The sequence below is a fragment of the Natator depressus genome, chromosome 4, assembly GCF_965152275.1.
Source record: "Natator depressus isolate rNatDep1 chromosome 4, rNatDep2.hap1, whole genome shotgun sequence".
NCBI lineage: Eukaryota > Metazoa > Chordata > Testudines > Cheloniidae > Natator > Natator depressus.
The window spans coordinates 98,004,271-98,017,579 of record NC_134237.1 but is presented as its reverse complement, the minus strand read 5'-3'; the positions used below and the strand labels follow the sequence as shown (position 1 = coordinate 98,017,579).

The 13,309-nt window shown below is 40.2% G+C and overlaps 1 protein-coding gene across 1 annotated transcript in view; it reads left to right on the top strand.

Moving 5' to 3' along the window:
• TBC1D1 (TBC1 domain family member 1) overlaps positions 1–13,309 on the top strand; it is a 246,980-nt gene that overhangs the window by 81,379 nt on the left and 152,292 nt on the right. Inside the window, exons 3-6 of the mRNA XM_074951553.1 lie at positions 1,888–2,421; positions 6,214–6,303; positions 12,005–12,109; positions 12,803–12,935. Of these exons, the coding sequence (XP_074807654.1) occupies positions 1,888–2,421; positions 6,214–6,303; positions 12,005–12,109; positions 12,803–12,935 (862 nt within the window). The remainder of the gene's footprint in view (positions 1–1,887; positions 2,422–6,213; positions 6,304–12,004; positions 12,110–12,802; positions 12,936–13,309) is intronic.

Sequence of the window (13,309 nt, the reverse complement as noted above, 5' to 3'; positions counted from 1 at the left end):
TAGAAACTTTCTAATTTCCATCCTGAATATGTTCATGGCCAGTTTATATCAATTTGTTCTTGTGCCAACACCATCCTTTAGTTTAAATAGCTTTACACTCTCTCTGGAATTACCTCACTAATATATTTATGCAGAGCAATCATATCCCCTCTCAACCATTTTTTTGCTAGACTAAACATGACAAGCTCTTTCAGTATCCTCTCATAAGATAGGCCTTCCATTTCCCGATCATCCTGGTAGCTCTTCTCTACATCTGTTCTAGTTTAAATTAATCTTTCTTGAATATGGGTGACCAGACTTGTTTATTCCAATTGAGGTCTTACCAGTGCCTTGAACAGTGGTGGCTCATAGTTATCCTGTAATTGACCACCACACTCAGGTCTCTGTTGCTTCCAACTAAGGAGCCCCCAAGTTGCAGCAGAAATTTTTAGTGCATGATCTTGCACTTAGTACTGTTGAATTTCATCCCATTCTGTCACTCCAGTTTTCAAGGTCATCCAGATCTTCCTGTATATTTTTCCGATCCTCCTCTGTATTAATCATGCCTCCCAACTTTGTATTCTCAGCAAATTTCATTTGCACGCTCTGACTTAACACACTAGTTTACCTCAATGACTATTTCATTCAAAGTTTAGAAACCACTTGGGAGCTGAAAAAGCAAGAAAGCTATTTTTTTCTCTTCTAATCTGTGAATGAAAACTAGCTGTGGGAGGATGAGACCTACTAGTTCTAATATTTTCAATTACATGGTGACCAGAAACCATCAGTGCAATTCATTAACTATTGATGATACTTCCTTTTTTAATAAATCAGTTTTAAATGCAAAACATTTTAATAAACTTTTCTTCTTGGGGCATTTAAAGTAGTTTTATTTAACTAATAAATACATTTTAAGTGCTGGTTTTTGCACATTCTTTATTCATTCAATTTCCAGCCAAACAGAGCTTGACACAAATCAGAAGTATAAAATGAATCATCTAGTACAGTGGTTTCCTCAGTGGAATCCCCTTGGGGTCCACCATAGGTTATTCGGTAGTCTGTCCCTTGACCCAGGACTAGAACACACTGGAACGGTGCTCTCACACTTTTACTGCATGGAGAACATAATTTTATTCTCTGCACAGCATGGTGAATGATGCATTTCTTAACATAATAAAAATGTAAAAATTGAGGATCTGAATAAACCTAAATTAAGCTGTATAATTGCTTAAATAAATGTATATAGATATAGTTTATTCTCCTAGTTAGCAAAAAGAAGCACCAAAAGTAGTCTTGTTTCAGAGTAACAGCCGTGTTAGTCTGTATTCGTAAAAAGAAAAGGAGTACTTGTGGCACCTTAGAGACTAACCAGTTTATTTGAGCATGAGCTTTCGTGAGCTACAGCTAAAAGCTATAATTAGTTGCAAATCAACATGTTTTAATGGTTACCAACCAATGAGAATCAACCTTTCTTCAGGCAAATAACTAAAATGTACAAATGCAGAACACAATTAAAATCGATGATTTAAATCAAGGTTCTCTGCTTGCTGATTTAAATCATCATTAAAATTTGTGATTTAAATTGTTTTGATTTAAATCAGTCCAGAGGCTTTTTTGGAAATCCTTAGCACCTTGGAAGATCAGGTCTCTTGTTAGGGAAGCAAATGAACCAGTTTTCATCCTCCCTGCAAGGTTTTCTATTGAACAGTATCTAGCTGCTAATGCACATATTGTTTGAGATAAATTCACAATGTCCCCAGCTGATCTCTCAGAAAAGGAGGAACCCAAAATTAGTGGCCACTTGGAAATTGGAAATGGAAATTTGACATTAGGAGTCTCCTTTTAGCATTCCAATGTCTTAAGCATAAAGAACGATTTGTTGATACTGTATTTTTCTCTTTCTCGTAGGTGCCTGAGATTATTAGCTCCATTCGACAGGCTGGAAAAATCGCTCGCCAAGAAGAGTTTCAGAATAATCTATCTGAAGTTGAAGACCCTTTTTCGAAAAAGTTTGAGGTGTTGTTCTGTGGACGAGTGACAGTAGCACACAAAAATGCACCCCCAGCACTAATAGATGAATGTATTGAAAAGTTTAACCATGTTAGTTGTACCAAAAAATTGGAATTTAATTCATTGTCCCAACAACGCGAAACTGCCAATAATTCCGGAGGATTATCATTCAGTGATAAATTGCGATCTGTTTTCCAACCCTTGGTCAGTGAAGAAGAAGAGAAAAGGCCAATTAGGAAATCTTATTCTCAGCCTGGGCTGCGTTCCTTTTCTTTTAAGAGGGACTTTCAAGATGGGAGTTGCAGGAGTAACAGTTTTGCCAGCTCTTTTGATGAAACTGAGACTTCGCTGAACCTAAAACGTCAACTTAGCTATGGACACAACGTCGTGCAGCCAACAGATATTGCAGGAAACCGGACTATGTTATTCACGGTAAAACAAATTGCAACTATTGCAAGCATTTTATGTCTCTTAACACTCGATAGGAAATGCAAAAGAAATGTCCTGCGAAGATAGGAGTTCCTCCTTGAATAACTTCCTGCAGTTATTGGAGCTTAAGTTACACATACAAATGTACATATTTCTTTGTAGAGTTTTATCATTCAGTGTAAAAACCTGTTTTACATTGTCAAAGTATATTAAGTGAAATGGTTTAAAACAGCACCACATAAAACGTTGAGCTTCAAAAATACAAGGTTGAGAAATTATTAGGGAATATTATTGATAATGGTCTGATGTAAAGGCTGGGTCTAACTTTTATTATTTCTGTGATCTATATATATATATATATATATAGTGTGTGTGTGTGTGTGTGTGTGTGTGTGTGTGTATTATGCTAAATAATTACAGCAGAAACAACTTTATAGGTGAGAGATGCTACCTATTTAGAGCACAGGATCTTTGGAACTTGGCTGCGGGCAAGCACTCCCTTTGTGTCCCATAACAAGCAGTTTAGTTAAGGTGCTCCTGCAGTTTCACTGCACCTACTCCCAGTAGTAATCAGTGTGTATGTGTAATTGTGGGTTACTACAGTAGTTTTGAGCAGACTGTGGTTGAGGTTGGCACCAGGTTGACCTGTTTATATCCAAAATTCACCTAGCCAGCTACACCCCTACTGTGGTAGGCCACATGGTTTAAGGTCAGGATTTGAAGGGGGTATAGGTTAGTTTTGCTTCGCTTTCCTGCTATATTGCAAATAAATTCATGTTTACTATATTCTGTACAACACTGGTTAATGAGAGGTAGTATAGTAGACAATATTTTGGCTGGTTATCTTGAGCTTATCTCTTGGGTACATTAAGAACTTGTGTGTGTTTCTTTTGGCTGGCTATCCCTGGAGATGGAGGTGGCGAGAGAAGGGGTGGTGGTTCTGTACTTTTTAGTACAAAGTTTTTTTAAATACAGTGCAAAGTTTAGTGCAAAGTTTTTTTTAAATACTTTTAAAATGTAGGCCTGGTCTACACTACAGAGTTAGGTCGATGCTAGGCAGACCTAACTATGTAAGTATCTACACTAAAATTTTGCTCCCTCTGATGTAACTGCCTCGCTACGCTGACTTAATAACTCCATGTTCACAAGAGGCATAAAGTCAGCGTAGACACTGTGTTGCTTACATCGACTGTTACTGGCTATCAGAAGCCATCCCACAGTACTCCACGCTGACAGTGCAATCAGCATAAGCGGTCTTGATGAGGACACACACTGCCGACACAATGAACAAAGTGTAGACATGCACAAACAATGTAATTACTGCGGCGACTGTATGCGATGTAAGTTAGGTCGACTTAATTTTGTAGTGTAGACATGCCCTTAGATTGTGTCAGACTAAATTCATAGGGCTTTCTTATGGCTCTGAGCCAAGACCTTCCCTGTTGTAGTGGAGGAGATGCACTATTTTAACAGGGACCCCAGAGGCATTACACCTGCAGAATGGAAGTGTAATCATTATATCTCGAGGGATGAGCTTAGGGACAAAAGTAGCTATGACTATTCTAGAACTTTTGCTGCGCAGCTGTACGCTGGCTTTTTCAGGGAGGTAAATTGGGGATGTGGGGAGGAAAATGTGTATGCCCCACTACAGCCATACCTTATGCACCATCCTTCCTCGGGGCAGGTTCTGTCACCTTGAAAATACAATAGCCTCATTTAAAATAATTAAGTCTTAGTTTTTAAATGAATACTGTTTCAAACTATTAGACTATGGCAAATATTTGCAGGATGAGGGGAGAATGCAGAGGGAGATATTTAGGTCCAACCCCCCACCTGGTGAACTTTGGGACTTAAGTAGCACTTTAACTAAATTGCCACAACGCTGAAAGAGGTGTGTAATTTAAACCCCAGTTTGTGGAAACTGAAAATTTTGACTCAAACCTCAATGTGCTTCAGACTTGAATGTATAGAGTTAGCCACCCAAAAAGGTGGCGTGACTTTCGGATGTGGCTTCTTTTTCAGCTTTTAACTTTGGTTACTTTTGCCTGGTGGCTTCCTTGTCTCCTAATATTTCACAAAGGGTGTTTCTTTAATATGCGAAGTTGGATTTCTTGTATCTGGTTGGAATGCCTCTCAGTAGCAGGAAGTGAAATGACTTGGTCAGGGGCTGCAGTATCCACCATCCCATAGCTGATCACAGTGCTGGGGTTCATTGGTTAGCCAATTAATATTGATCAGTCTTGAATTAACATTGTTCAGAGGTTGAAATAATCTTTATTTGCATGCAGTGGTTATTGTTGTGACTTCATATGAAACATATAGTAGAGGCTGAGTATTTGACACATTAGGTGTTATGAAAAACATTTAGACTAGGATGCTTGCCAATTCCCTTAATCTGGCTGGAACAGTCTCTTGTTTTAATAAACCATCCTGGGAGATTGCTATCCTGGCCAGTGCCCTAGGTACAGTGACGCACTCCTCTGACAGTGGCAACTGCATGAGGTAGAAATGGGAGCTAGTCTCCTGCCGCGGGAATAGGCAGCCAGCAAAAAACAGAGGAGAGGTCTACTGAGTAGCAAGGAGATGAATGGCCTCCCACCAAGCAAAAGAGGTCAGCCCTGGGGGTCTGCAAAGGAAAACAAGCCATGGGGACAAGGAGATGGTGGGAAGTTTTTTGGAGACTAAAGTAAGAGAAAGGGTCAAGAATGAATCCATGGGGAAGTGCTTAGAACAGACAAAATAAGGAGGCCCAACTCTCCTCCCCTACACTCTTAGATGATTCTTTCCAATAAGCCAGGTGTCTGGGATGCACTGGATGGTTTAATGTACATTCTGGGAATTGTAGGTGGCTGTAGTTTTTTGGGTTGGTTTGTTTTTTGTGCATGTATGGAGATTCCACCTTCCTAAGAGGAAAACAGCCTAAAATTCACCAGGCTGCAGATACAATCTTCTGGCAACTAGGAAGTAGCCCCCAGAGACTTGGCAACAATTTTGCAATTTAAACATTATATATTGGCCCATGTCGAGTCTCATAAAAAATGGTGAAAAATCATGAACAGCTGTTTCACCCTTAAAATTAGTGCCTGTCTGGGAAAAAATTTCCTGTTCACACCTGGCAGTGCTTCTCAGCAGCTAGAGGGTTACTGCTACAAAACTGGTCAACGGCTAAATGTACTCCAGTAAATCAAAATGTACTCCAGTAACCTCATTTCTATAGCTTGAGATACATTGCCTTTATATTAAGTACTATGTACATCTAACAACACTTTAAAAAAAATATAAGTGGGATTCGGTCAGCTTCCAGGCCTGCCTTTCGATATCACTGCAGTTTCATCACATAACTGATTAAACTGACATGTGCTAAGGTCGTGGGAAAACTGATTTTTTGTAGAATCACAGAACCATAGGGTTAGAAGGGACTCCAAGTGTCATCTAGTCTAACACCTTGCCAAGATACAGGATTTGCTGTAAGTATAGTTTTGCTATTTTCTAGTTAAATGCAGGTCCTTTAATTTTTCCTTTGCCTGGTAAACAGAATGAAATTCCAATTCAATATTTTACAATGCTATAAATTTAATAGTATGTGCAAGTCCAACATTGCATCAGTTTTTTCTCTCTCATGCAAAATGTGGTGCGTGTTGTACTATTGTAATTTAAATCTACATTGAGTCAAAGTATAGAGTGGAATAAATTTTGAGATTTCTCATACCCAAGGAACATTTTTTAGTTGGAACAAATTTGACATAATGTTTCTTGAAGCTAAATGTATTCCTCTTTTTATTTAATTGTTTTTAGATTGGGCAGTCTGAAGTTTACCTCATCAGTCCTGACACGAAAAAAGTAGCACTTGAGAAAAGCTTCAAGGAAATATCATTTTGCTCTCAGGTAAACTGATAGTGCATTAATTTTTATGGTGGTTCTGCCATTCATGAATACTCATTGATTCTCCCCTCCCAGTTCGTTCCAAGTGGATCCCCAGATGTCATGGGTGAGTAGACCCCTTGGAAATCTGTACTTTTGTAAAGCCTTCGTTTCTTGTTTAATGTTTAGCCTTGTAATGTCTGAGGTCAAGACTCTCTTCTCCGTGCAATAAAAAATTAAGTGGACCGAATATCCTGTCAAGTTCTGCTTTCTGATTCCAGAAGACATGATTCACTGTTGTGCAAGTTCAGGGTTCCCTCGGTTGTGTGTGTGTTGTGCAGTGCATTATCAGTCACTGAAATAGAAGGCATAAACAGTACTTCAGAGTTAATTGAACACTCTTCAAAAATAACAGTCAAATTCAGGTTACTTTTACTTTGTAGACCACACAGATATATACAGTTATTGCACTCAGCTCATAGTAAGGAGGTACAGAGATACGCTACCCCAGCAGGAGCTGGTGAAGGCTGATGCTATGCCTCCAGGGTTATAGAGGGAAGATGGACGTTGTTTACTGTACAGTGATCCCCAAACTTTTGAGGGTCGCGCCTCCCCTTATTTCAGTCCATGCACCTCCGAGGACAGGAGTGGCTGCGGCTCTGGAGGGATGGAGGCGGGGTGCAGACAGGGATAGGGGGGCGAGGCTGTGGCCACAGCTGGGGCTGGGGCTGGGCCGAGGCTGGGGGTGGAGGCCAGAGCAGAACCACAGCTGGGCTGTACTAGGGGCTGGCAGCTGGGCCCATGGCCAAGTGCAGCTCTGCTCCCGGCCCTGCCCCCAGCCTTGGCCCGGGGCCACGAACAGAGCCGAGGCTGGGGATGGGGCCAGGCATGGGGCTGGGGATGCAGCTGGGGGCAAGACCAAAGCAGAGCTGGGGCGGGGAGGGGCTGGGTGGCGCTCCCTCCCCATTCCCTGTAGAGGCTGGCCTGAGCTCCACCACGCCCCCCTGGATGTTCCCCCATGCCCCCTTAGGGGGGCGTGCCCCACAGTTTGGGGGCCTCTACTGTAGGGCAACTGATTCCACCTCTGTATAGAATCAGCTTTACTGGCCATCGCAGAAGAGCACATGACGGTGGCCCTGCCCCTTTTGAGGAGACTAGTGTGAATTCAGAGAAGACTTTGCACTCAGGAGAGCACGATTGATACTATATATTTGTACTGTGGCAGAGTCTAGGAGCCCAGTCATGGAGCAGGACCCCATTGCGCTAGGCGCTGTACGTACACAGGACAAAAAGACGGTCTCTGCCCCAAGTAGCTTACAATCTAAATATCAGACAAGAGAGGACCAGTGGAATAAAAAAACAGTTTCGCAAAGAAATAATGAGATAACACTGGTCAGCATGATTGACAGTGGTATCAGCAGTGCTTAATTTGTGCCAGGGCTGAGCCACGGCACCTCTAGGCTTGGTAGTTCATAGTCCCGGCACCTCTTTCATTACAAATTAAGCGCTGGATATCAGCACAATAGCTGCTCTACCATTGTCAAAACTTTTTGCGGGCATCACAGCAAAGGGGCGTTTTATGGAGACACTTGAAGGAGGACAGTGAGGTAGTTTTGTGCACGTTTACAGGGAACTCCCATGTGTGAAGGGCAGCAGGGAAGGAGAAATCCAAAGGTGTTTGTTTTAAAATTTAACAAATGAGTGACACAGGCTGGCATCATTGGCAGAGGAGAGGCAAGACCTCTCAACGGTGTATGATAGGCCATGAACGGCCTTGAAAGTGAAGACAAATAGTTAATTCATTCTGATGGAGAAGGAGAGCTAGTGGAGAGATGCAAAAAGAGGGTGAGATGGTTGAAAGTGACAAATGAGGAAATGGCTACCATCGTGCCTGGGCTAGTGTGGGCATGCAAAAGGGGGCTCCTTGCACCCTCTCCTCTACTTTCCTTGCACACCTGTTCGGTGCATGTGCGCTAGTTATAAAAATAACAGTGTTAATATAACTAATACCCTTTGAATCAATATAGTGTCCATTGAAGAAAACTTCCCAGATCACAGGAGAACCTGAACCCTAACCTCCCCTCAGGCCACTTTTTCAGCCAGAATCCTGAATCATTAGATAAACTTCAAGATCACTAAACTCTGGCTCTCTCAAACCAGCAGAGGAAGTGAATTCCTGACTTAAGGGTCCCCTCAAGCCTGAAGAATGCTTTACTGGCTAGGTGGTTTGTCAGTTAGGGATACTGGACATATACACAAAAAGAAAAGGAGTACTTGTGGCACCTTAGAGACTAACAAATTTATTTGAGCATAAGCTTTTGTGAGCTACAGCTCACTTCATCGGATGCATGATGAAGTGAGCTGTAGCTCACGAAAGCTTATGCTCAAATAAATTTGTTAGTCTCTAAGGTGCCACAAGTACTCCTGTTCTTTTTGCGGATACAGACTAACACAGCTGCTATTCTGGACATATACAGCTTCTCTTCATCTCACTAGGAGAGGGGAGGGAACAGATTACTTCACTCTCACATCCATGTGTGGCCAGCCACAGAGCAGTATCACAGTTTCCTTGGAGCCATAGGCGTAGTTTGAGTTCTGTATTTGAGGGGGTACCTCCAGTCAGACCAATGGGGCTGTGCATAGGGTGGAGGGGGCAAATTCCACACCTTCCCGCGGCTTGCAGTTTGGGAAGACAACGGCCGTCATGCCCTCCCCCCAAACTATGATAATGCTTGGAGCCTGTTGGCACCTACTTCTGACTCTGCTGTTATGCTGGGACATGGCTGCCACTATGATACAAGGCAGGAGGCTAAGGTTGCCTGTCCTAGTTGCTCTGCTCTGCCTGCTGTGTTCTTGTTCTTAGAAGCAGTTGGGATATTGAAACAAGCACATGCTCTCAAAGTGGAAATCCCGATTACTTTAATACTCTGCCTTGCTCGCAAGTATTAGTCTTGTGAGTGTGGCAGAGTTTTTAGTGATGCAAGACTCCTACTGATCCACCCCTGATCCAGCCAAGCACGTAAGCCTGTGTTTAACTTTGAGGTCGCCTTGAATTTATGGGAATACATCGGTGCTTAAACTCAGCAGATGTTTTGTGCTTTGCTGGTTAGGTAATGAGGGGCCGGGGAGGCCTTTTGTTTCACCGCCTTTACCACTCAAAATCGAAGATATAGGGTGACTGCGTTTTTGATTATGAACAAGGTGAAGTTTGTGAATTTGTTAGTGGATTGCTCTGCAGAATAATTGGCATGTTCATAGTGTTACAGCTCATGTTAGTGGGCTGATGTATGTTTGGGGAGCTTTAAGAAAACAAGCTGGGGTACGTTCTAGCTACTTGGTGAAGGGACACATGCTGTGCTTGCTGCATTAGTCAGCGATTCTTTTTGAAAAACTAGGGCATTTTTTAAAGTGTTTGTAATGAAGTGAAGAACACTACCTACTGAAGAAGGACTGCTGGTGCCACCTTAGCATGTTTCTGAAGTTTGTTTCTCTGTAAAGATGGAGATCAAATTGTGTTCCTTGTTTATACCAGACTTGTGATATTGTTCCATCTGAAGCATGGTTAGGGATATGTCTGCTAAAATAATTTTGGAAGTGTCAGGAGAGGCCTGCTCCAACAGTTCATCAAGAAATGGAACTGATTCTCTTTTAAAATAAATAAATAAAATGTGTCCTATAGCCATAAAATAGGCTTTAAGACCAATCTAGAAATTGAAGAGTACTGTGGCCTCTGAATCCAACAGTCTTTGCTATACACTGTCTACCCAAGCTTGTAGATAATAATATAGAAACATAGGAGTCCTTATATCACTGTTTATTGTAATTCATCAAGTTCAGAAAACTGCTTCCAGGAGCAGAAAAATACTTGATTCTTCTGAGAGACTTATCTGTGGAGGGGAGGAGAGGGTTATAAAGGATTCCTTCCTGCCTGCTGTAGGTAATCTACTTATACTTTAACATATTCCAAAGAATACTGACCAATTCCAAAGCAAATCCTATTTAGCAGGTTATTCAGAATCAGTATAGAATTTCCATTTTCCCAGATCTAAGTGTTATACCACAAGACCCTGGAACGGAACTCACTCAGACTCAAGAAGAGTTTTTACAGAAATAAAATTTCATGGAGTGTGTAACATTCTGAGTAACCAACACAAAATTTTTATGAGTTTCATCTTGATCTTGCTAATGCTGGTATACAGTGGGAGTAAACCCTTTTGAAGTCAATGGAGTTGCAAATATATATATATAGGGGAGGTCAAAATCAAGCCTTATTATATTTTCTGGAACACATATTTTCTGGAACTGACTGTCAGATATTATAACAATGGGCTCTGCAGTATACACCCTAAGAGAGCTAGCCTGGGCGTTTACAGGAAATTAGAATTTAAGAACCTGAGGCCTCCATTTAATTGTCTTTCTAATTAATATCTTCTGTTGAAATATTAATGCCAAATCTTTGCGTTTGTCATAATACTTTTTCCAAGTGGTATGAGTATGCAACTATCATATTATGAGAAGTTGGATATCTACATGTATATTAAATTATTTTTCTTTATTCAGTTGGCGCTTGATGAAAGGTTATTAATATTTATAGCAAGGAGATTGTGCTGTTCACATTACTTTATGATTACTAGCCTTGCTCTGCTACATATACATGCTCTTGTTTTTGGTGCTCCTGGCCAATATGTGTCCAAAAATATTCATGTTTTATGATTTTGGTATCCTCATGATACAGTGACAATCTTGAGTATTCAGCAATTTGGTCAACATTGATAGGGAATACCAGAGAAATGTCTTGTTTGCTAATATTCAAATTAGTTATAACTGACTGAAACTCACGTTTTTCTTGCGAATCTGCTCCTGGTTTTTGATTTAACAAATCACATGCCTCTTTTCTACTATCCTTAATGGAAGGTTGACTTTAATATGCAAAACCCACTTGTGGCATGACACCAACATGAAATTGACCAACTAGTAACGGATAGGTAGAGGTACAGATACATTTGTATTCATGAAATAAAATAAATTGTACAAAATGTGATTATATTTCTCTCCTGCATCCTTTGTACATTGCTTATCAGAAGCCCTGATCTTGCAAAGACTTTTGTGCATGCTTAATTTTGTACACCGAAAGTAGCTGCACTGAATTCAGCTGAACTATTCAAATCGAGTAAAGTTAAGCATATGAAGAAATCTTTGCAGTATTGGGGCTATCACATTGTGGGCACTGTCAGAATAATGTAATATGGGTTTTGTTTCCGATTCTTTGGCCTGATTCTGCAATCTTTCCTCTTTCTGAGATATATGTACTGACAGTAGTACAATTGAGTAGTAAGTACTACTGAATTTGAGTCAGAGTCACTGAATTAAGTCCCCAGTGTGGATGCAATATCTTTGGAGGAGTTTTAACATTTACTGCAGTACATTGGAGATCAAACTTAATCTGGTCTGGTCATGTGGTCATGCACTTGTCTGTTCATGCAGGTTCTTCCCCAACAGATCCATTACAGTTTGCTACATTTGTAAATGAGTAGTTATGATTTAAATATATTTACAAGATCCTTTAGAAGGCTAGATGGTTTTTATATAGCTGGAATGAGATAGTTGGTTTACCATGATGCTGTTGGACATCTGTCTAATGTGTTGGTGTGATAATTACATGTATGAAATCAACTTGTAAACATGACTGACTTTGACTCTTTTGTTACTACTTCTTTTGTGCCAGGGTATTAGACATGTGGACCACTTTGGGTTCATCTGTAGAGAGTCGTCAGGAAATGGTGACTGCTACTTTGTCTGCTACGTGTTTCAGTGCACAGATGAAGCCCTGGTAAGAGGTGCAAATTAAAGGCCTGATATCATAAGGTGCTAAGCTTTTTTGTTGTTTGATCTCAACTCCCATTGCATTTATAAAAATGTAATTGTTCTCAAGATTGCAAACTGTTAAGAAACTGAATTTTTGTTGACGGCAGAGGTTAGAATATGTATCCTATTCAAAATAAATATAACCTCCTACACTGGCATGCCTGCAGTGGTCATAGGCCATGGAACACTTCATACTTCACTAAGCATTAAATCACGTTGTATATTGTGGGTTTTTTTGTTTGTTTGTGTTTAAAAGTAGAACTTCCATTAAAATGAATGGAGAGGTCTGATTACATTCAGTAGGTATATTGGTTTTGAAAGCCAAACCCACAATCAGAAGGTCAGTATCTCAGGGGTGCCCTGCTCATTATCCTAACATAATCCCAAAACAATGAAGGTATCCTTTTTAAAGACTGACTTTGTTGGGTTGAAAACACCAACTTAGTGTAGCAGAAATCACATTTAATTTCAGGTTTCAGAGTAGCAGCCGTGTTAGTCTGTATTCACAAAAAGAAAAGGAGTACTTGTGGCACCTTAGAGACTAACAAATTTATTTGAGCATAAGCTTTCGTGAGCTACAGCTCACTTCATCGGTTGCATTCAGTGGAAAAAAAAAATTTAATTTTTTAGCCTTGATTTCCTCTCTTGTTCTTGTTAGGTTGATGAAATCATGATGACTTTGAAACAGGCTTTCACTGTAGCTGCTGTGCAACAAACCTCCAAAGCTCAGCTCCAACTTTGCGAGGGATGCCCTATGCAATGCCTGCATAAACTCTGTGAAAAGATTGAAGGTAAGTATTAAGCAGTGTTGACAATGAAACCTCTTGAAAATGTATTCTACCTAGCTTACTTACCAGAGCGATATTTTTATGTGTGAACATTGATCTAAAGGAATACACATTTTTTTTAAACCTAGGACTGTATTAACTTTGGACACTTGAAGCCTGGTCAGTTAATTAAAAAATAGCTTTAATACAGTATAAGATCAGAGTACTAGTGTCAAGAATGATCAAATAAAAGCTAAATTGATCATACCGTGTATTTACTTAATTTTTAAAAATAAATAAAAGTTAAGTATAATTGCATTGAAAATTACTTGGTTCTTGAATTTATAAACAATAAAAAAATTGGAAATAACTTTTAAATGAACTTTTAAGGAATATAC